This window comes from Filicampus tigris, chromosome 2, assembly GCF_054856515.1.
Source record: "Filicampus tigris isolate MCC_2025a chromosome 2, RoL_Ftig_1.0, whole genome shotgun sequence".
NCBI classification, from domain to species: Eukaryota; Metazoa; Chordata; class Actinopteri; order Syngnathiformes; family Syngnathidae; genus Filicampus; species Filicampus tigris.
The window spans coordinates 30,430,406-30,458,255 of NC_141218.1; the positions used below are offsets into that span (position 1 = coordinate 30,430,406).

The 27,850-nt window shown below is 39.0% G+C and overlaps 1 protein-coding gene across 6 annotated transcripts in view; it reads right to left on the bottom strand.

The window, feature by feature from the left end:
* LOC147152017 (traf2 and NCK-interacting protein kinase) overlaps positions 1 to 27,850 on the bottom strand; it is an 80,562-nt gene that overhangs the window by 39,921 nt on the left and 12,791 nt on the right. For 5 of the 6 annotated variants that reach the window (XM_086023436.1, XM_086023434.1, XM_086023433.1 and 2 more), the window contains exons 3-10: positions 19,581 to 19,637; positions 11,378 to 11,503; positions 11,188 to 11,298; positions 9,255 to 9,345; positions 8,991 to 9,121; positions 6,200 to 6,254; positions 6,036 to 6,114; positions 4,770 to 4,942 (exon numbers count right to left, since the gene is read on the bottom strand). In XM_086023436.1, coding sequence (XP_085879562.1) covers positions 4,770 to 4,942; positions 6,036 to 6,114; positions 6,200 to 6,254; positions 8,991 to 9,121; positions 9,255 to 9,345; positions 11,188 to 11,298; positions 11,378 to 11,503; positions 19,581 to 19,637 — 823 coding nt within the window. Of the gene's footprint in view, positions 1 to 4,769; positions 4,943 to 6,035; positions 6,115 to 6,199; positions 6,255 to 8,990; positions 9,122 to 9,254; positions 9,346 to 11,187; positions 11,299 to 11,377; positions 11,504 to 13,100; positions 13,121 to 19,580; positions 19,638 to 27,850 lie in introns of all 6 variants that reach the window. The other variant, XM_086023437.1, reaches the window with a different exon arrangement.

The window sequence follows — 27,850 nt, forward strand, 5'->3', positions numbered from 1 at the left end:
TTATCAGAATGTGAATGACAGTATCCTGATAATTTCCTGACAGATTTCCCAAACCACTTGTAGTTACTATACATGTGACCCAATCCTCTCCTCTCAGCTGCCTGCTCGTGTTTGAACACTGTAGTTTGTCTATTAAAGTCGGCTTGTGGTCTTGGACAGTTGATGTTAGGTTATGGCTGGTGCCTGGAAGGGTTTAGAAGTAAATACGGTAAACCTGCGTAGATTCTTTTAGAGACCAGCGCTTTGTCATAATTCAGCATTCCGTCATGTCTCAACCCACCCCCAAATCAAATCAAATCTAATCAAGTCTCAAATCATCACCAACATTTTTCATTATAAGGGACCTCGTGACATCAAAACTATATAACGCATACTATAAAAAAAAAAAGATTTGGGGTCATCAGTAGAGCCATGTCTGCATTTCAATGGAAATGCAGTTGTATTCTCAGTCCCAGTGATACGTTCACGCAACTCTTCCTCTGTGGCTCCAGGAAGCTTATTGTCAAGCGGGTGGGAAAATGGGCCACGATAGCGTTGAACAACATTTGGTTAACATATCGTCTGGAAGCATCTTGGCATAATGTGAACATTTAACTGGCACCACCATATGTTACCACGGGCATGCAGAAGGGTTGCAGAACACATGTGTTTGCACAAACTAAAGAGAAGGCGGAAGATCCATTCTCATATGCAACGGAGAGGGATATTTCTCTGCTGTGCTTTCTGTTGGTGATGTCAGTTGGGCTCATGCCATTGATATCTGATCCAAAAAGCAGTTTGCTGACACATGGTTAATGCCGAGTTTTGGTGACACAAAAGACAATTATGAAGGGCTAAAAGTCAGGAACCCTTTGTTTGCACTAATATTACTAGTATTTCATTCATGCACACACATATTTTACCAGTCATTAGTGCGCTTTTATAGGCTAACAGAAGATTAGAACCACATGCTTCTCCTATTCTCTGCTTTCTTCCCCACTCAGCAACTCTCTCACTCAAGTACTTTGTTTATACCCTCACTTTTTTTCTCTTCTGGATCGAGAGTTTCCAGATAGCCATCAGATGTGTCCGTTGTTAAGACAAGGGTATTCCACTTTAAGATATAAACTCTTTAGTTAAAAAACATGAAGTAGATGATCTTTTTCCCACTGCATATGTTGCAGGGTGGCCGTGGCTCATGAGGTAGAATGGGTCGTCCAGTAGAAGGGTTGGCTGTTCGATTCCCGCTCTGTCCGAGCCATGTGTCATTGCGTCCTTGGGCAAGACACTTCACCAATCTTGTACGCTGGGTTTGAATGACTGGTGGTGGTCGGAGGTAGATACTGGCAGCCACATTTCCTTCACCCTACCGCAGCGACTGTAATAGAAAACACTCTGGGTCTGCAGGAACACCTCGCGACCCGCAGGGCAGTCTATTATATTCACAAACACGCTAAACCCGACATGACCCGGTAAGAAAATGAAGATGGGGCCGGTTCACAACGCAGGTCTTCATGCTCAATTTGGAATTTTTGAAAAATATCAGATTTTTTTTGTAAGCGTTCATATTAAATCATACATGCAACCTCGGTCTTGTCTGCTGTATGAATTCATGCGTCGCCAAAGTGACCCGCATGCACAGAAGAAGAGACGACGTCACTCATGACGTGTTGTTTACGAAGGTAAATGTGGTCTAGCGTGACGGGGCATTTCTACAGTGAAGCGATTAGGTAGGAGGTAGAAATAAATACAGTATTGGGGGGCAATTATGAGGTGAGGCTTTTCTCATTTCACGGAGACATCACTAACGGTGACGTCATGTCATAACCGTGCGTAAAAAAATGAATCGATCTGAACCGTGGCTGAATGACTATTATGACCATAGATGTCCACATCATGCTTCATCTTTCAAGTAGGATTGAATTATAGTCAAATATAAAATCAATACTGTTACTCAAAACAACTTCAAATTCAATGCCTTGGCTGCCAGCACATTCTCTCCGCCCACGCGGTGCGCACTTTGGGCTCCAGATGATGTCAATGTCGGGTATATGTGACCTAGCCGTTCAGCCCGCGGTCGCATTGCAAAAAAATCGGATACGTGTCAGATTTAGGACCACATATGAATCGACACAGGTCAGATTTGAAAAAATCCGAATTGAGCCGTTCAGACTGTCATAAAAAAATCAGATATAGATCGCATATGGGCAAAAAAAAAATCTGATCTGGGTCCCATTTGCCTGAGGTGTGAACCTAGCCTTAATTACGAAGCCGCTTGAGTTCAGTTTAGAATGTGTACAGTTCTGGCTCATGCAAGTGGACACATGCCCAAAAACAACTTTCAGAAAGATTTGGTCACAGACCCTAAGCATGGTCTCGCCCATTTTAAGGGGTGCTGAAACACCCGCAAAGTAAATCCACGCACCCTCAAAATTTGAGAGATCTCAAAATTGTATTTAATGTCTTTATTAAACAAGCTGGAGAAGTGTTCAAGTTAGGGGTGTTTTGATCAGGGATTTATGCTGCCAATGATTCCAATCATCCATGAGTGACAGCCGATACCGATTCCAATATTGATTATATGGACTAGCTGCATATTTTTCAATTCTAGAGCTGCTCAATAACGATTATTCTGATTGATTAATGTCAATTATCTGATTGATGGATCAACAGAATTCCACTGAACTTTGAACAAAGTTCATTCTGTCTCTAATTTGTAAATTGAAATCATCTTTTTTTTTTCTAATCTCAGTTATTGATAATTTAATAACCTGTCTGAGATAAAAGAACCAACAATTTCAACTGAACTTTAATTGTAGCAGATTAAAAAAAACATTCTATTCAAATTTCCATACCTCTATTATATAAAAACAGGACATTATTTCAAATTGACTGCGAAAAAATGCCCAAACATATATTGTGTTTCAGATACTAGTTTGGTTTGTAACATGGGCAGTGTTAAGGAAATGGGGAAGGGACACTACACTACACACAGGCTAGTCTGTGTTTGAGCTGTGGGGGATCGTTTTGTGTGATCAGTAATGAAAGGCATTGATCAACAAATGCCAATCACATACTTTTCCATGGAAATCAGCCACACACAATTAGTGACCAATCGATCGGAGCATCTCTAGTTAAACCCATACAGTACTTGGTAGAAATGCACGATTTTAAAAGTTGAGTTACCAAAAACAAAAGTAGAGGTATTCAGGGGGAAAACGTCTGGTGCTTTGAAGATCCCAATGAGCACAGTTACCTCCATCATCCCAAAAGTCAGAACCACTAGGGCTCTTCATCAAACTGAGCGAACTGGGGAGAAGGGCCTTAATCAGGGAGGTCACCAAGTATCCACAGTTACCTCAATGGGCAATTTAGAGACTTCAATTGTCAGAGCTCCTGCATTCCTCCATCAAAAGAGGAAAACCTTCCACAAATACAACCATCTGTGAAGCAATCCACCCCCTTTTGGGCCAATATGATAGAGTGGCCAAATGGAAGCCGCTCCTCAGTGAAAGACACATGGCAGCTTGCCTAGAAGTTGTTCAAAGACACCTTAAGGACACTCAAGACTATGAGAGACAACAGTCGTAGCCTGAAGAGACATGGCTTCAATTCTTTGACGTGAATGCCGGACAACATGAGGTGCCCACAGAGGTGGGCATCGTCAGTCCGTCACTTAGTCCCCGTCAGTATTTCAGGCATATACATTTCCACATCACACGCAGGCGCCGACACGCAGAAACGCAGCCAAATAAAGAGAAAAATTATACAAACAACAGAAATACACACACTCACAGTGTGGTGATTGGTGAAATAAAACCAAATGGGAAATGTCATTGCGGTCTGTGGGAAGGAAAGGTAAACACTACTATTTATTTTTTTTTCGTGATTTGGCTGCGTGTCAGGTATGCGACACCTGCCGACTACGTTGGCTGACTTGGACCGACTGTGCGGGCCTGAAATACTGACGAGAAGTCACAGACGGACTAACTCACTGATGAATGCCCACCTCTGGAAACCGGGCGCTGCCCATCACCTGGCCATTAGCTTCCTTACAGTGAAGCATCTTATTTCGGCAGCAGGAAGTCCAAAAAGAGAATAGAGAAATGGGCAAACATGCCCAAGCGTAGGTGTGCCAAGCCCGTAGCATCCCATTCAAAAGACTTGAGCTGTAACTTCTTCCAAAGGTGCATGAACAAAGTATTGAGCAAAGTCTGTGATTACTTACTTACTATATGTGCATGAGTATGCATTTGATTTCTTAGTTTATATTTGATACATTTGTAGCAGCGTTGTGGAAGAGTGGTTGGCACATCCGCCTCACAGTTCTGAGGTTAGGAGTTTGACAACGGACTTCGGCCTTCCTGTGTGGTGTTCACATGTTCTCCCTGAGCTTCTGGGTTCTCCATCTGCCTCCTCCCTCCAAAAACTCTACTTTGTAGGTTAATTGAAGACTCAAAATTGTCCATAGGTGTGAATGTGAGTGTTGAATGGGTTTTTGTCTTTATGTGACCTGCAACTGGTTGGCAACCTGTACAGAGTGTACAGTTAAACCACCTCTTGCCTATGGATGGACGGATACATTTTGTTGTTTCAATGTGCAGAATTTTTAAAGACAGAACCCCCCAATTTATTCCATTTTGAAACAAGGCGGGAATCTGACAAATTGTAGAAAAAGTAAAGAATAGGGAATACTTGCAAATGCTCTGTATGTCCCCTTTACTCTAAGTATAAGGAAATAGTGCATGTTGTTCTTCCAGAGGGTCTGTTTGCAAATAACACTCAATTACCTTTCTCCTTTTTCTTCCTGGTTCTGTCGAGGTGATCTTTGAGCATAATGCGAACTTGTCTCTCATTAGTCAAATCTCGGATGAAGGCATGCCTCAGTAGTACGTCCGTTGTGGGCCGATGCAGATGGTTCTTAACTAGGCAGCTATCAATGAACGACAGAAAGCGCTTAGACCTGTGAAGAGATGAAAAGAAACAAGTCAAGATGGAAAAAATGGATGATAATATGTGTAAGAATGGGACTAGAAAACATGATATTGGTTCTGATGATAGGCTTCCTGCTCTAGCTTGCAATACAGCCTATGAGAGCATTGAAGTCACTTTTTTCTTTGTTGGCAATTGAAGCTTACTTCAAATGAAAATATAGTTACAAGGATACATATTCATTGACAACAGCTATTTCCAAGTTATTATTGCTATGAATGGCACTGAAAGATCATGACATGAGAATAAAACCACACAACCAAGTAAAAGTTGAAATAAAAGCATATCTCCTAAAAATAAATGCTACAAACACTTCATACTTAAATTGCAGTAACTGTATCGGAGAACTTCAAACCCACCTGTGATTAGTGAGAATGGCTACTAAGAAAATTTCTTTTAAAATGTTCAATCGATGGTCCGTCTTTATGCTCAGGCAATGTTTCCAATATGTGAATTAAAGCTGACAACATTTGATAGATGCCTTACCTATTTTATTTCCAAGGAAGATCCTACAAAACACGTATTGTATGCCTGAAGCTGCAGCGGAGCTGGGCAGGGAGAGAACTGAATCCTTTCGACTGATCGAGCTATTGAAGGCTATCCTATGAACTTCGGTTTCTTATGACATGAATAGTGAATGACAGACAGCATGGTTCAACCACCAGTTCAATCGGAGGGGTATATTCATTATGCAAAGGGATGAAGGAGATGACGTAAGAGTGGGAGGAAGCAGACTGCAAAGTGACATTGTTAATTTGTCCTTTCTGATTCTTGTGTTGGAGATGTAACTTGTGCTTATTGTAAATGAATTTTTATTTTCTCTTTTTAAGCGAGACAAATACATATAGTTTTTTAAGCGTAGCCTGCATGTTTATCTGTCTATCTCTCAATCTTTTCAGTAAGCCGTATAATGACAAGCTGTATACAAAAATGGATGCATGTTGTTTCTGCCCTTTGTTTTAGGTCTGGTGTGTGAAGCTTTCAACAGACTGCATTTAGTCTTTTTTTTTTTTAAAGTGTATTAGCTTTTGTGTGCATGTGGGTGTATGCATGTGCAAGCTCACCATTTTTTGGACTTAAGCCTGGGCGGAGGGTTGCGTGGAATCAGGAATAAAGCTCTCATGGGATGCATGTCACACAGAGCTATGCACACAAAAATATCAGTCAAGATAAATCCTGATTGGGAACATAGAGTTTATAAAAAGCAATAATGAAGCAAATGTCTTACGGGGGGCTCCTTCTGCCATCTCTAAAGCAGTGATGCCTAAAGACCAGAGGTCACTCTGACAAGAAAGAAAAGAAAAAAATATAAGTCGGGTGCACACACAAACTTCAGGACGAACTGACATTACACTAGTGCATGTGAACAGACTTGCAAACAGTGGCAGCTCATCAATAGAGGCCACTAGGCGTCACCCTACTACTCAGCTGAGTCACAGTGAAAAGGAAAAATATGTAATAATGAAAATCAAAATACTTCAAAATATATGTATATTTTTAGATAGGCAAGATAAATAGTATATTGTTATTGATGAGTAAAATTGATGCATTTATCTCTGCCGTCACAAATGGTGACATACTACTGGTACTTCCGGCGCAAATAATACCTGCATAACATCACCGATAGACTCTCATTAAAAGTGTGACATGCGCGGTTGGTGCTCGTGCAATACACATGTATTGGGCACCATAGGGCGTTGAATTCCACTACCCCACAGCCAATAACGTTTAAACCAAGTTACCGTTAAAACTGACGTTTCCTGTTTGGCCTCGAGTGGCTCTTGCCTTTGACCGGAACCTGCCGCATCCAATACGACCGCCACTTCTACAAGGGACCTAGCAGCCAGCACGTTGTTGCGGCGGCAGTATGTGGAGAGGTTTGAAACTTGCAGCCAAGGGGGCCAATTGCGGGAAGATATTTTGCAGCTCCCTACTTGTCAACCTGCATAACTGCAAACTACAAACGTTCAATAAATGTTTGAAGCCCAGACTTATACTCCAGTGCGACTTGTATATGTTTTTTTTCTTCTGTATTATGCATTTTAAGGCTGGTGCGACCTGTACTCCGGAGCGACGTATAGTCGTATAGAAAATACGGTAATCATAATTACTTTAGGTTTGTGCATTTTGTGCACTGTCAATTTGAAGTCATTTTTTAACAAATGGATGTTAATCACATTTTTTATAATCTGATTCATTGATTAATGGACAAAATAGACAGATAATCTATTATTAAAATAATCGTTACTTGCAACCCAATTACAATCATAAGTAAATGTTTTCTAATGAAAATATAGTGTGATAGCTCCCTCGACATGAAGCACACAGGCAGTGCAGTTGTATCCCCTCTCGTTGCATGTTGTGCAACTGCTAAGCGACTACTTCTAATACAAAGATAATAGAATTTATTTTATAGATATTTCTTATAGAGCCCTCCCCAGCGAATACCCCACCAGCTAGCACAACTTACAAAGAAGGGGAAAAAAAACCCCACTAAAATGTTGAATTACTAACATTTTAATTACTTCAAGTCGATCAAGCACTGTAGTGTTTATTTTGAGTATAAATAAGACAGTGCTCATTATAACAACCATCCTATCCATCCATATTCTACCGCTTATCCTGAGTCGATCCCAGCTGACTTTGAGATTCCAGTCCATCACAGGGGGCATGAAAACAAAAAAACATTCACACCCACATTTACACCAACGGTCTTTAACCATCAAGCTGTTTGTTTCTTTTGAATACCAATAATGTTCATGGGTTAACCTGTTACAGGATAAAATAGTTTAATTTATTTTTCAAAACAGGTCAATTTGACCTGCAAAAGGATTTTAAAAAACTACATAAAGAAATATTTTCTCAATTAAAATAATAAATTCATTGATTTTTTAACTTTAAATGGGTCAATTTGACCCACAGTATAACAGCAGGGTTAATTAATCTTACATTGCATGACTCTGGAATGTGAGAGGAAGCCTGAGTGTCCAACATGCAAACTGCGCACAGAAAGATCAGGGCAGACATTTTCTCAGAACTTTACAGCCCCCCTTAAGTGACGAGAGTGCTATTAAAATAGTTTTAAGATTCTAATTCTAATAAGTTGTTCAATGAATTGATTACTACAATGATTCAGAGGGATTGTCCCACTCTGTTGTCACATTTGTGAATGAAATCCGATTGACATCCAACACAAGCATTCGCGAAGCGCCAAATTTGTCTGCCAGCGCTTTGATCAAATACACCAAAATCGCGTTACGCAAGCTGTGCCACAAGTTCGACTTGGTTTTAACGAGTCTAAAATGTAGACTTTTTGTCACCAATTTTGCAGATGTACTTTCGCCCAACTGTAAAGTTAAATACAGAAGGCACAACGTAGTGTAAAACAATCAACAAACATATCTTTACTCGTAGTACTCGTTAAATCGACAAAAGTTACTTCATTCATTACAGGTAAAAATAATTGACACATTAACTTGAATTTTCCCTGCCAAATATCGTAATTGATATAAAAAAATACATTTGTTTTGGGCCTTAATAATAATATCCCTCGATACATTTTCTGTTACGCTTATCCTCACTTGGTTTGTGGGTGAGCTGGAGCCCACCCCAGCAGACTTTGGATAAGAGGCGGGTTACACCATGGGCAGGTTGAACGCCAATCGCTGGGCACGTGTAGATGAAAGACAACCCGTCACACTGAACAGCTAAACAGCTAAGGATAATTTGGAGTATTCAATTAACCTAAGAAGCGTGTGTTTGGAATGTGGGAGGAAGCCAGAGTACCCAGAGAAAACCCACACAAACACCGAAAGAACATGTACATAAGAAGGCCGGAGCCCGAATTTGAGCCCCGGACCTCAGAATTGGAAGGCAGAAGTGCTAACCACTCGCTCACCATGCCACAATAATAGACTGTACATACACAACAATAAACAGAGGTGATTTGAAAATGGCTACTTTTTAGAGATATGTTGCATTGTGTCAGTTGCCCAGAAACATGTTTTTTTTTTTTATACCCTGTAATCATATGTCGCTTCTGGATTCTCATCACAGGCAATGACCTCTGGAGCCATCCAATAGGGAGTACCGATGAAGGTGTTTCTTCGACCAATCGTCTTGTCCAACTGTGCGGAAACCCCGAAATCCACTAAAAAACACATAATAAAACACACCATAAAGTACTATGTGATCATTGCACAAATGTGAGGCAGTGAATTGTTGTGCCTGCAGCGATCTGCACATGCTCAACATGCCACTGTGCATGTGTCCACGTGTCATACCAAGTTTGACTTCGGCATTCTCTGTTAGCAAAACATTCTGTCCCTTAATGTCCCTGTGAATCACATGATGGGAATGGAGATGGGAAAGACCCTGGAGGACAAACATGCACAAAAAAAAACACACATGCACACAGTCAGATGACAAATGAGGTCATAAACATTCACTGAATAGGGCAACAGTATTTCAAGCTTGTGGAGATGCTTTTCCCCTTCAGGAAAAAATACCAGGGACTATTAGTTTAAGTGGCCGAGCCTAGTCGAACGGGATACTAATGAGTGGCACAATTTTCAAGTGTGTATGTGTGTGCGTGCGTGTTTGTGTGTGTGTGCGTGTGCATACTCTCACTTCTTCAAAGGGGGTTAAATAAACAGAGGAAGTCCTAATTCTAGCAATGACTTCACCGTGCGATGCTGAGTCTCTGGTGTGCTTGTGCGTGTTATGATGTTGAAACAATAAGAAGACAGCATGGCTGACGACAGCAGAAAAAAAAAAACATACTGGCAACATTCCAGCCGTCTTTGTCCATCATGCATATAACTGCACAAAATACTTCTAGTTTTGTTGAAAAAGTGGTTCTCAGGACCTTGTGATCCCTTATGATGAAAATCATAACATAGAAAAAAATTATAAATAAATCCCTTAAAGCAGGGGTGTCAAACCCATTTTTAATGCGGGCCACATCGTGATTATGGTTTCCCTCGGAGGGCCGTTATGACTTTGAGCCCATATGATCATATTTATCACATACACAAAAAAATGATAGCTCTTTGTTCGACTATTGTTCAATTTAAAGCGGAACCTCAAGTTACGAACTTGACTCCATGAGCCCGTTTGTCACTTGAAAAATTCCTAGAGGTCGAGGTGATATTTCCCATTGAAATGTATGGATATACAATGAATCCATTCCAGCCCCAAAATAAGTTATACTTACCTTTTTTTCCCAGTGTGTGGTTAAAATGAAATATAATGCAATATGGAAATTAGTGAAAACACACAATTATAAAAAAATACATGCTAAGTTTTTATTGCTCATCTCATTAACTTTATCAGAGGAGGGGAAAAAGGGGAAGAGGACACAGAGTCTTTTGTACATAATAACATGGAGAAAATCAGATTCAAGTGTTTCTTAGCATGTCTGTTTCTTTTATAATTCATTGGTCTTGGCATACCAATTCAGGGTAACTTGTCATTTACTGTTAAAAAGAAAAGTAATTAAGTGGAATGTCACATTGTCATTTAAAAGATTAATTCTCTATAAATTTATTTTGATCTTTTTCACATTTTTTGATTGCCTGGGGGGAGCGGCAGGACCACCTAGTTAGGAGTAGCGTATCTGCCAAATTCACAAGCATGCTAAACTAGACCATTGCTCTGGCACCAAAATGACGATGCCCCCGTTTTTACGCCAAGTGCAACGAAATAGGGCCCTAAATGTATAGGACTTGAGATTAAAAGTATAATGGTGGTGTGAAAACATGGAAACCGACGGGTGGGACACAAAGTCTGTCTGTACGATTTTGAAAGAGATGCGTGGCTTTTGGTGAAGGTTGTGCAAGAAAATAATATCAGTTGATATTTAACAATTCCTATCAGCGTAATATTATTTGAGATCATTGATAGATTAGAAACTGATATGATGCATGTGTTGTGATGTCTGTGGAAAATGATCATACAGAATGTTTGCATATGAGCAACCGTTTTTTTTAAGACAAGATGGAAGTACAAATGTTCAGAAAGCGAATGTAACCTATTAACGTTCCTCCATCTATTTTTTCACCACTGTTCAGGGTTACTGAAATTGGTCTCACTAAGCAGTCACAATGCACGGTACTGTATATTAAAAACAGACGCACAACAAATCTCTAAAGATTTGGATGCCAATAACACTTAAAATCATGTGCTTGTAGCTCTTGAATGTTTGTGTTACTTTACCCTGAGAACCTCTCGGCAGATGTAAGCAATCCAGTCCTCTTTTAGACAGTTACCCTTTGTTTTTTTTACCAAGTCCGTTACAGAACCAGCTCCACAGTACTCCATCACCAACTAGATAGACAGATGCCATCAGAATTTGTCAGGGGAAAAAATGGAAATATCTACAATATTGTACAGTAAAGGAACAAACCCAGAGCTGGTGGTCCTGTCCAGCAGGACTTTTCTTAACAAAAGCTCCATAGTAAGTTGCAATGTTTCTATGGTGGGAATAACTCTTTAACATGTTGATCTCCAGCTTTATTTCCTCTTCTTCCTCCTACAGAAAAAGAGACACATTAGGATCTTTGCATTGTCTTAACAAATGCTAGGATGCTGTGATGTTAGTGCATTTTGACTTAATACTGGTGTTTGACCTCCATTTGTGTTTAAAGCCCAAAGATTCTAGGAAAGACAAGCGGTTTTTTTTTACATTTTTTTTCTCATCAACTTCTAATTTGCATCGAAACAAAAGGATGTTGAAAGGTCAGATATTATTTTCGTTACACAACAAGTATGAACAGTTGCGAGAAACACTACCAAAGTCCCGATATACTTCTGCATTTAGAGTTGCTGTTGGAAATCAACTTCGTGGCACCTCACAACCATGTTAAATCGATTAAAGTCGGAAGGCTTTCTACAGAGCTTCGGAGGTTTTCTGGTTACCGTTCATTCGAAAAATGCTTGAAGTAAGGAAAGTCAAGTTCTTCCGCACCAAACTCATCCAGGCATGCCATTATGGACCTTTGCTTTGGCACTGTTCCCACAAAAGCTTGAACCACAAAATAGTAGAAAATAACTTGATAAGCCAATGAATTAAAATTAAATGTGAGTAATTGGGCATGGATCAGATTTCTTAATGTTTTTGCTCATATAGTGTACGTTTAATAGGACCGGCTCAAAAAATATAACCATGTAAACAATTGAATACATGAAGAAATTGCTCTGCTTTAAAATGTTTGTAAATGTTATTGACAGCAAGCTCTTGCTGCAATAAGTTACCGGTACATGACTGAAATTCAGTATGATTTGTCACACAATTCTTGGACATTGACCCAACAACTCACAGTCAAGGTTAGTCAGTTGTTGAGAAAGGTTGGCCGGCAGTACAGTATTTGTTTTTAATTACTAATTCCAAATGATGACTTAAAAAAAAAAAAAAAGAGTCAAAAATCCAAACTTGAATAAGGAAAAAAGAGGAGAGGGTAGGGAGAAGAGGTGAAGAAGCTGGATGTGGATGTTAACCACAAAGCAGGAAATAACTGGGCGCTTGTATCAGTCGCTGACCTCCTTTCAATCGCCACAGGAACAGTGGGGCAAGAATGACACGGTAGAAGTTGAACTTTCACCCCTATCTCAAACACAGCACATCCTGCTTTGTCTGCAGTGTGTGTGCGTGCGTGTGACGTGTGTGTGTTGAGACAAAGGCATGCGAATGAGTACAGTCATGCTTTTTGGACACAGACATGGCCGTGCTTCACACTAATAATTAACATCAGCAAAGATGTTGAGGTTTGACGTAATGTTAGCAATGGCCAGTGTTGTTCAATGTGGTTTAATTTAGACTCTGGTTTAGCCAATAATTAAGACAAAGTTCTGATCGAGTTTTACAGGGATGTAATCACATTCCTAAACTGAGCACTAAATTCAGTCCATGGCTCCAAATTGGTAAATAAAAAATCATACCGTCATACATTCAAAAGATCACAAATGTCTTATGCAATCATGCCCCTCCCCCAGCATTTCTATTAATCTAATTATTTCAACACTTAATAAAATGGCAAACAGGGATTTTTATTCTCCAAATCAAGCTGCTCCATGCATGATTAACACATTTGACCTATTTGTCAACTACACTCAAACTAGTCTTTCCTCACCTGTTTGTCCCAATATGCAGCTGTAAGACCACAAAATAGAGCACATAGTATCAGAACATCTCCAGTTGGAACAACACAGCATATCGTCGCTGTCCTGTGAAAAATACTTCTCTACAAATTTGGAAACTACTTAAATTTTCACTTTAATGCAATGTCTGTAACACGGTAACATGATTCATATAAAAATCCGAAAATGAAAAAAAAAAATGGAGATAAGTGTTTTTCACATGAGAGCGAAGATATGTTAGGGTTGGGACGATACACTTTTGTCCCAATCTGATACGGATCCAGATACTTGGGTTGTGATCCTATACGTATTGCAATACGTAAATATTGTAAAAATACTGTATATAGGCCATTCTACTGAATTGGTTCAAAATCAGAGTTGGAAATTGTGTGAAATTTGTATTTTATTTCAGAAAACCCTTTATTGTATTCATGCTGTACCATATCTAAGGGGCACAAATATAGTAACTGTACAGTCAATTTTCAAATAGTATTTTCTAGCTTTTCCCTAATATCTTGCCTGTCCCTAAAATGTGTCACTACCGAAACACACAATTACAGAAGAATAACAATAATTCTACTAGCCGATTAATATTTTTTCCCCATTATTTTTTATGAATTAATATATATGGTTTTGAAACCAATCAAAATGATTTTTTTACAAAATTTAATATGACATTTTCCGAAATAAATTAACATTTATATGCTATTTTTCATTGTAAAATGTAGAAAGTTGACCATATTGACTTCAAAAGTCATCATTAATTAAAACAAACATACTCTTAAACAATCATTATCAAAAATAGTTGGTTGATAATTCAAAACGTTTTATTTTTGTTAAAACATCACTTTTTTTGGTAGTGACTGCAACATTTCAGTAGTGACCATATTGTTGCTGCTGTTGCAGTTTGTGTGAGGGTAGCATTGTAATCACCTAACTAGTTTTGCTATATTTTAACTTTTAACGTGTATTATAACTAAAGAAACATTATTCTTTCCATTTTCTAGTGCTTTGTGCTGTACTCAGGGTTGCGGGGGGGTTGGAGTTGATCGCAGCTGACTTGGGGCAAAAGCAGGGCACACGCTTGGACCGGTCACCTGTCCATCACAGGGCTCTTCATCATTGAAAAACTGTGGTTTCACCTTCCAAATGAAAATTTAATTGGAATGACAAACATTGTTGTAGCATACATTTCGCTGTATGTATGTTCCCTCTCTCTCTGTTTTTTGAGAGGTTTCCGGTGGTCTTGTCTTTTCCTCCATGCTCCATGACTTTCCTTTGCTCTCTGCTGGATAATTCATTGGTAGACTTCAGCTTTCCTTCTTCCTTCTATCTCTTATTTCTTTCTCTTTCCTTTATTAAATACTCTTTGGATTTCACTGGGTCATTGTAACCCTTCACCTGTACTCTGTCTCTGCTAGGCTTTTTGGCATTTTGGTGTTTTTCCCTTCAAATTAAGAAAAAAATCTGGAATAGAATATTGTTAAAATCAGAAAGATCTATGTATGACATATGTATCTATATATTATATTATTTAAAACTTACTTTATTCAAAAATAAACATCATATTTCGGTAGTGACGTTTTATGATAGTTGTTGACAATACTCAACAATGCTAGGCACGTGGCTACCACAGACAGTTTTGAGCATGTGTACAGAGATAGAAAACAGTACATTTTGCATTAAAATCAAAAGTGCTCATTTTATTGCCGAAATAAGGTGTTCGGTAGTGACGGTCCTTAAAACCACATGCTGATTTTCACACTTTGGAGGGCACATAACTTAATAATGCTGCCAACTAATTACTCGCCATGTGCCCAGTGATGAACATGAAGGTAATGTCTCTTACTGGTGACATTTCTGGGGATGTGGCTAAAACCAAGCCCTGCCTACAGACAAATACTCTTTGCATTTCGGTAGTGACATGAAAAGTTGGGACAGGTTTTTTTACATAAAAATTTCTAATTTGAAAAAAATCTACAAAATCAATGTAAATCTTTCATCATACATTTAAAAGCAACCAAAATGTTCTATTAAAGGTAAAAGTATTTTTTAAATTGGCAAAAATCTACATTTTTTTTCATTAATTGAAATTCAGGTGTTAGAGATTGGGACAGCCACCTCCCAATAGGAAGTGACATATAAAAGATGACTTTTTATACATTCAGTTTAATAGTATCTCAATTAATGCCTTGTGGTAAAATAGATCATAACAAGATATTACTAAATATGCAAGGTCTGAACACTTCATTGTTTTTTAAAATTTGATTTTCATTGTGGGACAGCACTCTCAACCAATTCGGCAGAATGGCTCATATATTAAAAAAAGCTGGGACATGTTTTCAAAGTTTTAACTTAAGTACCATTTGACATTTATTCAAGTGTCACGATTGAAAAGTGCATAAACTGTTCCTCATACAAAGGAGTGCAATGAATACAACTCCATTCACAAAGCTCAACTTTAAGGACCTCAAATGTTCCAAAAGTATGTTATAGAACGTGCAAAACATAAAATAAGGTATCAAAAGTTTCAATGCTTCATCAATGTATCGATAATTGGTATTGGCAGAAAAAGTATTATGATACATTGCGATACGATACCTAACATGTTAGGTGTTATTTCTACTGTAATCCACATTTTAGTGGAAGTTTTAGAGACTTCAGACCTAGATCGATCAGGCATGGGTAAACTGCGGCCTGCGGGCCATATTCGGCGATGACGTCATTCAGTCATGCAGGGCGCAGGCCATCACACACGCTAAAAACACATTTGCGAGTCTGGAAGCAAGAGAGATTTGTCCGCCGCCACGCCAAATGAATCCGCTTCATGAAGTGGATTGTAGCGATGTGAAGCCTTGCACTTCTTGGCATGGTTGAGCGTGACGGGGGGACACTGAGAGGCGAGTCTTCCCCCACCAAATTTGAGTCATACTGGAAGGTGCGCGGCGTTGCTATAGTTACAATATAATCATTTTGAGCTTTCCAACAATTCTTAACCATGACCACATTCAGAGTTTCAAATGGGTCAAAATAGTGAAAGCTATTCATCATGTGGCAGGCCTTGCTTTTTTGAAAAACAACTGCACAAGGAATGAAGATAACACCAATACAATTATTTATTATTGTTCCTTACTCTTTGACATGGTGTTGTTCATTGCAAAGAACTTTGCGTCACACTAGTTTGTAAGATTTTTTTTTATTGTTTGCATTATTTATTCTTTATTAATTGTAATATGTTAAACCTTTATTTTTATTCCATCCTCTGGCTCATTTAGTTTAAATTATTAATGTTGCTTTGTTGCAGACAAGCGCCATACAAGTGACAGCCCATTTACCATCCATCCATCCATCCATTATCTGTACCGCTTCTCCTCACAAGGGTCGCGGGGCGTGCTGGAGCCTATCCCAGCTGTCTTTGGGCAGTAGGCGGGGGACACCCTGAACTGGTTGCCAGCCAATCGCAGGGCACACAGAGACAAACATCCGCACTCACAATCACACCTAGGGGCAATTTAGAGTATCCAATCAGCTCACCATGCATGTTTTTGGAATGTGGGAGGAAACCGGAGTGCCCGGAGAAAACCCACACAGGCACGGGGAGAACATGCAAACTCCACACAGGGAGGCCGGAGCCGGGATCGAACCCACGACCTCTGAACTGTGAGGCGGACGTGCTAACCAGTCGACCACCGTGCCGCCCAGCCCATTTACCATTAGTCACATTTTCTATAGCGAAAAATAATAGGTTAATTGAAATGTTTTGCATTTGAGAGGACTTGTATGAATAGGTGTGTAAATGCCGCATCTTTCAAAGTCATTCACACAAACGCACTACCTGCATGAGAGCTATTTTGCACGTTCGGAAGGCGCAGCCCGCAGTGCACACTGGTAGTCAATCAGCTTGTTCGTTTATTTGTGTGTGCTATCTGGCCGAAACACTCGATGCAAATGTTCTTGGCCTGGCCCCTCTGTCAAATTTTACATCCCAATGTGGCCCTCAAGTCCAAGTCTGCCTCCTCTTCCTCCTCGCTCCAAAAGTGAGCTTTTGTGCACCGTCTCTGAGCTTGTTTACCTCTGCTTGTGTATTTGAGGTGGGTTGCACACCAAACATCGCACTTCCGCGTACAAGTATTTCCTGTACTACAAAGACCAGCATTCCTTGAGGTTGAGCATGCGCAGAGTGTCCCAATTGTGTCTTATTGTGCGCCGGCAGTTCTTTGCCTTTTTTGCCCTCCCCTGCTTCTTCTCCATCCACTTCTCAGCAGCAGTGGCAAGTACAGCATCTTATGGTTTACTTTTAATGCATTTACGTAAGTATTTTGACGTAAATTTCGACTTTAACGGTGAAATCCGACATATGTGGAAATTCGGGATACATTGCCAGTCTAAGAACGGAACTCGTTCGTAAATCGAAGACTTACTGTACTGTACTTTGTAGAAAAAAAGAGCTCATGATATTGAAAAAAAAAAAACTTCAATATTGTATTTTTGCACATAATTACAACAGTGACAGAAAAAGCCTTGGCCATTCATTTTATTCTCATGTGTTCCTATTGGCTCAGTCCTGCAAAATATCATGTTAATGTAGTTTACAGTGCTGTGTTCGGCTGAAGTGGGCAAAATGTAATGTCACTTTGACGGAGATGTGCAGCATTTACTATCGTAGCGACGATGCCGATATCGTGGACATTTTAATATCTCAATATCGCTGTTATCGTTTACATCCCTGCTCTCAGATGAAGGTTACTGTTAATATGAGCAAAAAGCAAAGACAATGACACATTGTGTATTTAAAACAACTGCATAGACTCTATTTTCGTAGACAGCCGTTTAAATTATTCATGCATTTTAATAGCTTTTAGGATGTATCTTATGTTTCTTTATGTTGGTTACAATAACATGTGAAATGATATAGAAGTAATTGTCATGGCTTGTTAGTGTTGACTTGTATTTATGATGTTTTGTCCCCCTCTGCGGGCGCTTTAGTGCTAAAGCGCCCGCAGAGGGAGGCAAAACATAAGTCACAAGTCAGCATTAACAATCCATGACATGAGTTAATAATTTCACACATAAGTCGCTCCAGAGTATAAGTCGCAACCACGGCCAAACTATGAAAAAAGTGCGACTTATAGTCTGGAAAATACAGTAAGTCTATACATACATTTTTGTTCTACGTTAAATATTGTCGCAGAATATCATTATGTTTTGCAGAAGCTGTATTTAGAAATTTAAAAGAGCTCACAAATGCTATCTATCCACAATTGGTCTGCGAAGCAAGTGCAGATTTAAAATATTTTCTGTAGAATATCATCAAATCATCGTTATCGAGTTTTTTGAAAAATCGCCCACCCCTACTGCTTAAACCAAGTCTAACACTGGCGCAGCGTAGACAGCTGGCCTAACTTAGCATATTTCATTCATAAATAGGTCTGGGCGATAAATCAATATCAATAGCAATATCAATAGAAAATATGTTTGATAGAATGTTCGATCAGGAAGAAAACCCAGACCCCAAACTGAAAGGCATTCTGCGGGATACAGGCAGCGGCTACAGTATGGCATTAGATTTGTGCCACAATTACAAGCGCGCTGTGTGCACAAAAGCCTGTTTTGAGCGCACAAGAACCATTCTTGTGAGCCTCGTCTACTGAGTGCTTGTCAGCCGAGCTAGGGAAGAAGCCAATGAACCAATGAAGAAGTTTGCACACACACTTTGTGCTGATCGGATGTGTGGCTTAACTTTGTTAAAATAAATTACCAGTCCCCTGTACACAAAAGGGGTAGCAAATGAAGGTTACATTTTTCTCAAACAGTAATGAGACAAAACACATAAATAATAAAATGCATTATTATTCTTACAGGAGGCAACATAGCCTGAATTTGCAAGCAAGTGGAACATGCCGTAATCTAGCAATAACCTACGCTAAGGCAGTAGTAGTCGTCAGAGAAAAACAAAGTAAAACAATAACTACAGCTGTAACTGAGTGTGCCTTCGTGACACATGACGACATACTCTATTTGTATGCCACTACGCAAACATTCATTACACACTGTTGATAACCTCGAAATGAATTATGTCGATACTGTTGTTTTTAATTTTTTACCACTTGTCTATAACCCACCCAGACTTTTGTGTTTTTCCACCCCACCAGTTGAGAATAACTTATTTAAAATTTACAATGAACCAAACATGCATCCTTTTGGACTGTGAGAGGAAACTGGACTGTCCGCAGAAAAGCCACACAAGCACAAGGACAACACGCAGGAACATTAGAGCCCAAATTCATACCCTCAACCGCACAACTGTGAGCCGGACGTGTAAACCACTCGTCCCCCCATGCCACCCGCCCCCCTTAAACATTGCATATAGTAAAACTAGTTGCTGAGATATAAACACTTTTTGTTGTCTTCTAAATAATAATAATAATAATAACAATTAGAAGAAGAAGAAGAAATATTAAATGTAATTTTACCTCCGTGACTTCCATGACTTTGATAGCTGCCATTTGACCTGTTTTGACATGGCGACCCTGTTAGGAAACATGAACAACATTAGCATGTGCATATTTAATTAATACAATGTATTATGGACAACATCATCAACTATGGCCGATAGTTAGTTTACCTGGCAACATCGCCCACAACACAAGTTGTAAATGTATGATAGTGACTGAGTATAAATAGGCATCCCAGTGAAGCATCTTTCGGTCTCTGCCATTCAATTACCGGAAAAACTTAAAATCTGTGATTGTCAGTTCTGCTATTTTTGTGTTTTGATGAGGCTCAAAATGGAAACTGCTATGACAGCCTTGTGTAGTTTGTAGAGACGAGAAGAGATGCAATAAAAATGCTAGTCTTGTGATGATAACTAAATCTGTAATTCCATATTGTTGACGAATAAAAATGGGACAAAATGTGGTTCACAAAATAAAAAATACGCTAAAATGTTTTTTCGTTTTCGTTGACCAAAATGAGATGTGACGAAATGTCACGAAATGTCATGTGTTATTTCAGTTTCCGGGGTCCCGATGTCTTTTCCTCAATCTCTACTAGCAGTAGTATTAGGATCAGAAGGCGAAGAATGCACTGGGATACAATTTGATTAGCACAATTTAACACAGAAAAAGGGACCGATGGTCAGCCACCCGGAGACTGTCTTTGGAGAAGAAACGACATTTGGAGGCACTTTCGTTACATAGAGGTGGAGAAGAACACAGAATGTGTTGTGGGAAAACTAAAAATGGGGAAATACGGTCACAAAAGTACAGGTGAAAAAAAAATAATAATAATAATCTGAAGAGACATCTCAAAGCATTCCATCATGAAATCGAGAGAAGTCAAAACATTTTTGTTTTGTTTCTTTTTAGGAAAGCATATGCCAACTGATGAGCTGTGCAGAAGCCTGATAACGATCCTGATCATTTGAATCAGGTGTGTTGGAACTGGGTTACCAATCTGTCGTCTGCCGTCGGAAAGTTGGTACATGCCAGGGGCGGAATCATGCTAGATTGACAGACTGCCCACCCAGTGGGAGTCATGAAAAAAAAAAAATCATTTCTCACATTGGGACAGTCATTTCTGGAAGCGAGTTGGAGTTAGCACACACAGGCTATCATGTGCAGTGATTGATGGAACAGCCCACGCAAGTCCTGTTGTGGTACGCTAACATATTGTAGCGTCTACTATGGATTATGGAGGCATTAGTCAACAAACTCACGTTTATTAAAAACCAAAACATAGTTTTTGTATACCCACGTTGACATCAAAGAGTAAGAGACTACATGTGCTGCCTCACAGTCACTGTGATCACATACAGGGTATTGCGTTTCTCGGACATCTCACCACTCAAACTTAACACAACATGACCTATTTTCCCCAAACCCTTAGTGGAAGTCAACCCAAGCATATTTTTTTTTCAAGAATATTCTATGCAGGCCCACTAGTTGAAAACCAGGCATTCTGATAAACATTGCGTTTTTGGAATAAGGGTTAATCCACCGGTTTTTAGCCATCTCTGGGGGTGGCCATTTTGTCACTTCTGTTGAATGAAAATGACATCACAGTTGCTCAGGGCTCACGTAACGATCAATCACAGCTCACCTTTTTCTGAAGCTGAGCCACGATTGGTCGTTTTAGGGTTAAATAGAATTGCATTACTGAAAAGAGACTAAAAGATTTCTTTGATTAAAACTAGACAAAAATGTCCTCAGTTTTCTTTGCTTGGAACTAGACTAAAATGCAGAGGTGGCAAATCCAGGTCCAGTAAAAACCTTGCCACAGTTTTGCTTTAGCGAAAGGCGCTTCTACTCAACCAGCAGGTGAATGAGGTCATTTACCTGTCGGTTGAGTAGAAGCACCTCTGACTAAAACTAAAATGTGGCAGTGTTTTTATTTTTTGGACCTCGATTTGCCACCTCCTGTTAAAATATCATCGGTTATATTTGACTGAAACAGACTAAAAGGTCATCAGTTTTTGTCAAATAAAACTCATGGACAATTCTGACTGAAATGCTCAGACTTATAGGCGACTAAAACTTGACTAGACTAGGAAGAGTATGAACATGACTAAAACTAATAAAAACTAAAATGACAGCTTGACACAAACACGAGACTAAAACCAAAAACTGGCTGCCAAAAACAACACCATTATTGTTCAGTCTGCAACCTATTGGCAGTTCCGTGGCATAAGACTGTTAAGTGAAAGCTTTTCCCCATCAAATCAAGCTTCCTCCGTCTCTTTTTATTACTGGCATTTAACTGTAGGTGACAAACGACGATAGAATATGAAATATAGTACTATATAGTGTAACAGGCTCAACAGTTGTTTATGACAATGCTGTTCTTCCGCTCATGGAACACTGTGTATTTATAAAATTGTGTGAGGAATTGTCAAGCCAACGGACCCTTACTCATTCCATCCTTGACATTATTTCTATAATTGCACAGAATTTTGGCATATGTACATGACTGTGATAAATAAAGAAATGGCCTTCCTGTCTTTCCTGTCACATTGGCGTCTGTGAACTGTGCTGCCACCCCAAGTTATAAATGTGAAATGTTCTACTTATTAACAGCATGCATAACTGACACACATGCAGCCAGAATTAATGAGCGCAAGCACTTTCTGACAATGTCCAATACATCTCCTACCGCCTTACAAATACAACTATGGCGAAATACCATTGTGTTCAATGACACAAACACACACACACACTTTGTGTCAGAGTGCTCTATAAATATTGTGCCAGTGAAAAGGTTACCATAATATATTCAGACATTAATTAGATACAGCAGACATTTATAACACAGACAGCAAATGGACAACATGGCAAACACTTCTCACTAGAACCTCTGTTCGTTTCTCTGTGTGAAACATCAGCTGTAATCTTTTCTTTGTCTGTCTGTCTTCTAAATAACCATCTGGAGGTCATATAAGTGTTGAAGGAAATATAAAGTACTGTTCTATTCTCATGTAGCTCCATTCTCATACTGTACATGTAGAATTGGGTGATAGGCAAGTCTTGTAACGACAACAAGTCATGTTGACTGCAAGCAAACCTGGAGGGTGATTGGATTCATCCTGTCAACAACGACACGCACAATAGTCCGCTGTGACGTGTTTCTAGCTCAACTGCACCACTTGGTTGGTGTTGTTTCATTTACGTTCACCCACAAAACAGTACAAAAAGTAGTGCATCCATCCATTTTCTGTAGCGCTTATCCTTACCATGGTCGCACGTTACCCCTTACAACTCGTAACATGCTGACCTATTTTTGGTATAACTTTATCTTCAGCCTCAAAAACAACAACAAAAAGTATCCTGACAAATTAAGTTGAAGGCCAGTCAGTGGTGGCTTTGCGCAAGCCCAAGCAGAGGGGCGAACACTTCCTGCTCTGGAGAGTCTCAGAGTCTTTAGAAATTTTTAATAAGATCACAAAAAGTCATTTGATATGCTCACAAATTGCTTTTTTGCAATATTTTGGCGAGAAGAGGGGTTGGAATATTCACTAAATATTAGGGGTGTTCCAATCAGGGTTTTTCATGTTGCTGATTCTGATACCAACATGCATAAGTAAAATCGGTCGATAACTGCCCGAGACCGATCGCGTGAATTGGCTGCAGATTTATTTAATTTTAGAGCTGCTCACTAATGATTATTTTAATAATCAAGCATAATCTATATTTTTTTATTAGTTCATGAACCATATTAAAAAAACTATCTAAATTTCTATCCCTTTACAAAACAAAAACAGTATGTTATTTCAAATTGACAGCACAGAAAGTGTACAGACATATTATTCAGTTACTGGTTTTGGTCTGTAACATTTTTGCAGTGTTTAGGAAAAGTGGAGGGGACACTACACTGCACACATGCTGGTCTCTAGTTGGCTGCTAGATGCAAAGTACAAGCTGCAGGTGATCGTTTTTTTTTGTGATCGGTAATGAAAAGCGTTGATCGACATATGCCGATCACATATTTTTCCCTGGAAATCGGCCAATCACAATCAGTGGTCGATGGATGGGAGCACCACTACAAATTATAGCAATAAAGTTGCTAAATTTTAAAACACTGAGTGGCCCTTGCATTGCTACACTGGAGCTCTGCTCTAGGTCACCATAGTAACAATATCCATCCTCTGTATTTGCATGACATAGCCCCAATCCCCCCAAAATGAGTGATTTCGACCAGAATATGACAAGTAGATCTTATTTATACTGTAGTTCTTTATCCATTGTATATTTTGTTGGATTAATGTCAGATAGGACACCTAGGAAAGTGAGTGCTTTACACTGTCCAAAAAAATACAAAGTCATCAATAAAATGACTCCTTGAACAAAGGTATCAGGAGAGTTGGTTACTGCCTACAAATGTTGGAGATCAGTACATACGTTAACCAAGTAATATTGTGACATACATGTCAGCAACACACTAGGGCGATTAGCTGCTTTCCTCTTCTGTGGTTTTCACCGCTCTCCCTCACTCTTCCTTCCTCCCCAGTGCTCTGACTTTCTGCCTCTCACCTCTGTCTTCCTTCCTTTATCCTGCTTTGCTTGCTCCCATGGCTCCACTTAAGTCTTTCTTTCTTTTATGCCCCTTACAAACAGAAACAGAAGACAGTTGGACGATGTTGCCCAAAGTCCCCTTTCACGGTTTGGCCCTAAAAGTGAGGAACTGGAGCTTTTGAAACCAAAATGATTTGAGGAAGCGTAAGTGATTCATGTATAAGGATTGCAATATAGTACAGCTTGGCTTTTTACATCTATGATATTTCACAATGATGTCAGCTGTGGGAGCAGTATAACGAGGAAGACCCAGTACAGATGACCCTTGACAGAAAAGAAAATGCTTAACTTCCTTACTTTGCACGCGTTTCATTTCTTTTTGAATGTTCAATACAGTATTATTGATCGGTGTAAATATCAGATGGTCAAACATTGTACATGTTCCTTTCAATTTAAGCTCAAACCAACAAAGAGGTGCAACGTTGGTGTCTGCAATGGAATCATAATTTTCACTCACTCACACACACACACACACACACACGCACACACGGTGTCTTTCTTTTTCTCTCACAGCATAGACAAGTGACTTGCACGGAAGGGAAGTTCCTTTTACAAACAAGGAAACGCCCTGTGTGTGCATGCACATTTGCAAGCATGCGTTGAGAGAAAACTGATGACTAGACGATGAGTGAAAAGAACAGGCGCAATCTACCTTAAAGTGATACTTATTTGGATTGGTTACAACTCGTCCTACGTATTGCGTTTTTGTATTCTTGTTGAAAATACTAGCACGCACATACAGGGACTCTCTCGACTAACCAAAATCAAAATGTGCAGCCCATCACTGCTGGACTGAAATAGAACTCCAGTTAAAGTATTTCTACAAAGTAACATTTTTCTAAGAAGACTATCTGACTTTTATAAGAAGCTTCTTTATCTCATTTGTCCAATACTTGTGCCATGTGATTATTACCGCTGAATACACGGCAGGGTTGGTCCGGGTCTAGGCCTCGTGTGCATGAGTTGGAGCAAAAAGAGAAACTGAATAAATAGGTCACAAGGGAACAAGGTCAGTGTCTGTGTTGGGGATTTAGACAGTAAGTAAGTGTGCTTGGGTCCCTTGAAATATGCTTTATAAACCAAAGTTTTTATTGTTAGCATTATTATTGTTATTATTATTAATGTGAGATTGAACTGGCAGGTCTGGAACGCCTTTCTGTTTTTAGAAATGGGCCATCAAGCTTTACATGTATTATTGAAATGATATCATATATTGAAACTGGAAATAAAATCTGGGTATTGTTGTGGGCATTTTTTTCTGTATTTGTTAGAGTTCTGGAGACATTGACATGCCGAATGCACTTGGAGTCAGTGAGTGAATTTCACACACATTGGCCATGGCATCTCCACCAGTGAACTTGACAAGAAGCTTACCATCCTCAAGTGTCAGTCCACACTCGAGCAACCTCAGGTTCAGCTTTATTGTCATAACCTGCCTGTGATCAGATGCAGGTGCTAGTTTATCACAGAAAATGCAGGTTTGAAGGTTACGACTAATTTGCAGCTGATTTGCATGAACATCTCCAGGCTCACCGCTCCTTGCCCGATCCAATTTGCTGTTGTTAAACAAATATTGTCAAAACAACCACTTCCATCTAGGCTTGCTGGTTGCAAGATCAATGGAATTTCCTTGATTTAATTAAATATTGGTATGTTGGCAGCCAGGATGGCATAACAATCATGTCCAAAGGTCCGATGAGTGCAAGGTCATGTTAGGTATTACTGTAGTCTGTTCTCTTTTTCACAAAGACATTTAGACCAATCAATCAATTAATCAGACTTTATTTATACAGTGGTCCCTCTTTTATCGCGAGGGTTACGTTCCAAAAATAACCCGCGATAGGTGAAATCCGCAAAGTAGGGAACTGTTTTTGCAATTATTATACTGTGTGTTTTAAGGCTGTAAACCTCACCATTAGCATTTTTCTCTTGGTTAGACATGCTCAAGGTTCAAATCTTAGTAAGAAAAAGAAATATACTTTATTTTATTATTTATTATTGCTGTGCTAATTATTAATATTCTTAATAGCATTTTATAGCAAAACAAATGTCAAAACCTTTTTAACCCCCTGTAATGCTGGCCGTTTTTTAAATTTCCATTTCTTAATATTAAAAGCATTGCATTATGTGATTTTTTTGGAGGGGGATGATTAAACATAAGCGGAGGTTACACTGACCCATGAAAATTGGTTATAAATTATCACAACAGGAAGTTAAATCCCCAAACATTGTTTAAGAAAAAAAAGTCAACATTTTCATACAAATAGTGATGACTATCGAGAAGATAAGAAACTGACATGCCACCTTCGATTCCCGGGATGCGCAGGTCCCATGGTTGGCAAGCGATCAAAGTTCATCCTCCTATCTTTATTGACACTGGTGTCCGCTTCTTCCTTTTCACTCTCACTGAATCAAATTTAGTAAGCCGAACGCATTCTGGTCTGCAGTAGAGTGCGGGGTTTGTACGCTGTAAAAACGCAGCATGCTGAATTGCACTGTACAAAATGCAGGCGATCAATTAGGACACAATACGGGTTCATACGCTGTTAAAAAAAAAAAAAAACAGCATACAAAATACCAGTTAGGTGCAAACCTAAATGCGCATGGCCAACCAATAGTTGGACATTATCTACGAGAATTACAATTAATTAGCTAAGAACACAATGAGCTTGCTTATTTTGAACACCATCAGGGTTACAGAAGCCCCACTAACCTTTCCTCACTAGATACTCATTTTGAAAATAAGTACTTTTACTGTTGTACTACAGTTTGATTGGATTTACAAAAAAATATTTTATTTATTTATTATTTATTTTATTTGCTTACTAATGTACCTAGTGTTCAATGGAATGGAAACAAGTTGTTTTTACTCCAAAAATGTAAAAAAAATATTTTAAAAAAATATTTTGAAGCTGTAACTGCATGTGATACCTTGAAACTGCAATATTTTTGCTCACAGTTATCGTACCTGAAGTCTGGAATCTGAAACTGATACTTAACAGCAGTCAATGTTTCAAAATCTAAACTTTTTTTTACTCTCCTTAGTCTGTAAAACTGCCTATATGTTGTATCTCAAGAACTGTAATAAGCATAGCATAGCATAGCATAGCATAGCATAGCATAGCACTTTGAGTTGTACAGTAAAAAGTACTGGATGTGTATACAGCATATAACAAACACTGTTACCGCAGTATATGTTGTAATAGGATTTTAAAATACATACAAACCATTCAATTACGTAACGTAATAATTCCTCTATTGTCATAATTTGATATTTTAATGTATTTATTGCATCAAACATGTAAAGATGAGAATGTAGTCATATAAAATTAAATACAAAATTATTTTCCTACACATGGAATTTATTGCGCTCTAACAGCAACACCTCCATCCATCCATCCATTTTCTGAATGTCTCTTCCTCACTTGGGTCATTAATAGTTAACAGCATAAATTAATGAGAGAAAATGTGCTTCTTTAAATTTGTTTCCATTCTTAAGTCAATACCTGGTTTAACGGGGATTGTGCAAAATACAGAAATGCAGCATTACTTTATTTACAATTATTAATTATTATTACAAAGTAGCACAATTTCCTTTCCAATTTCGACAATTTAAATGGATTTCCTAACTTTGGACTCGTCTGTTAGAGTCCGTGTAGCTTCCACAGCAATGATTA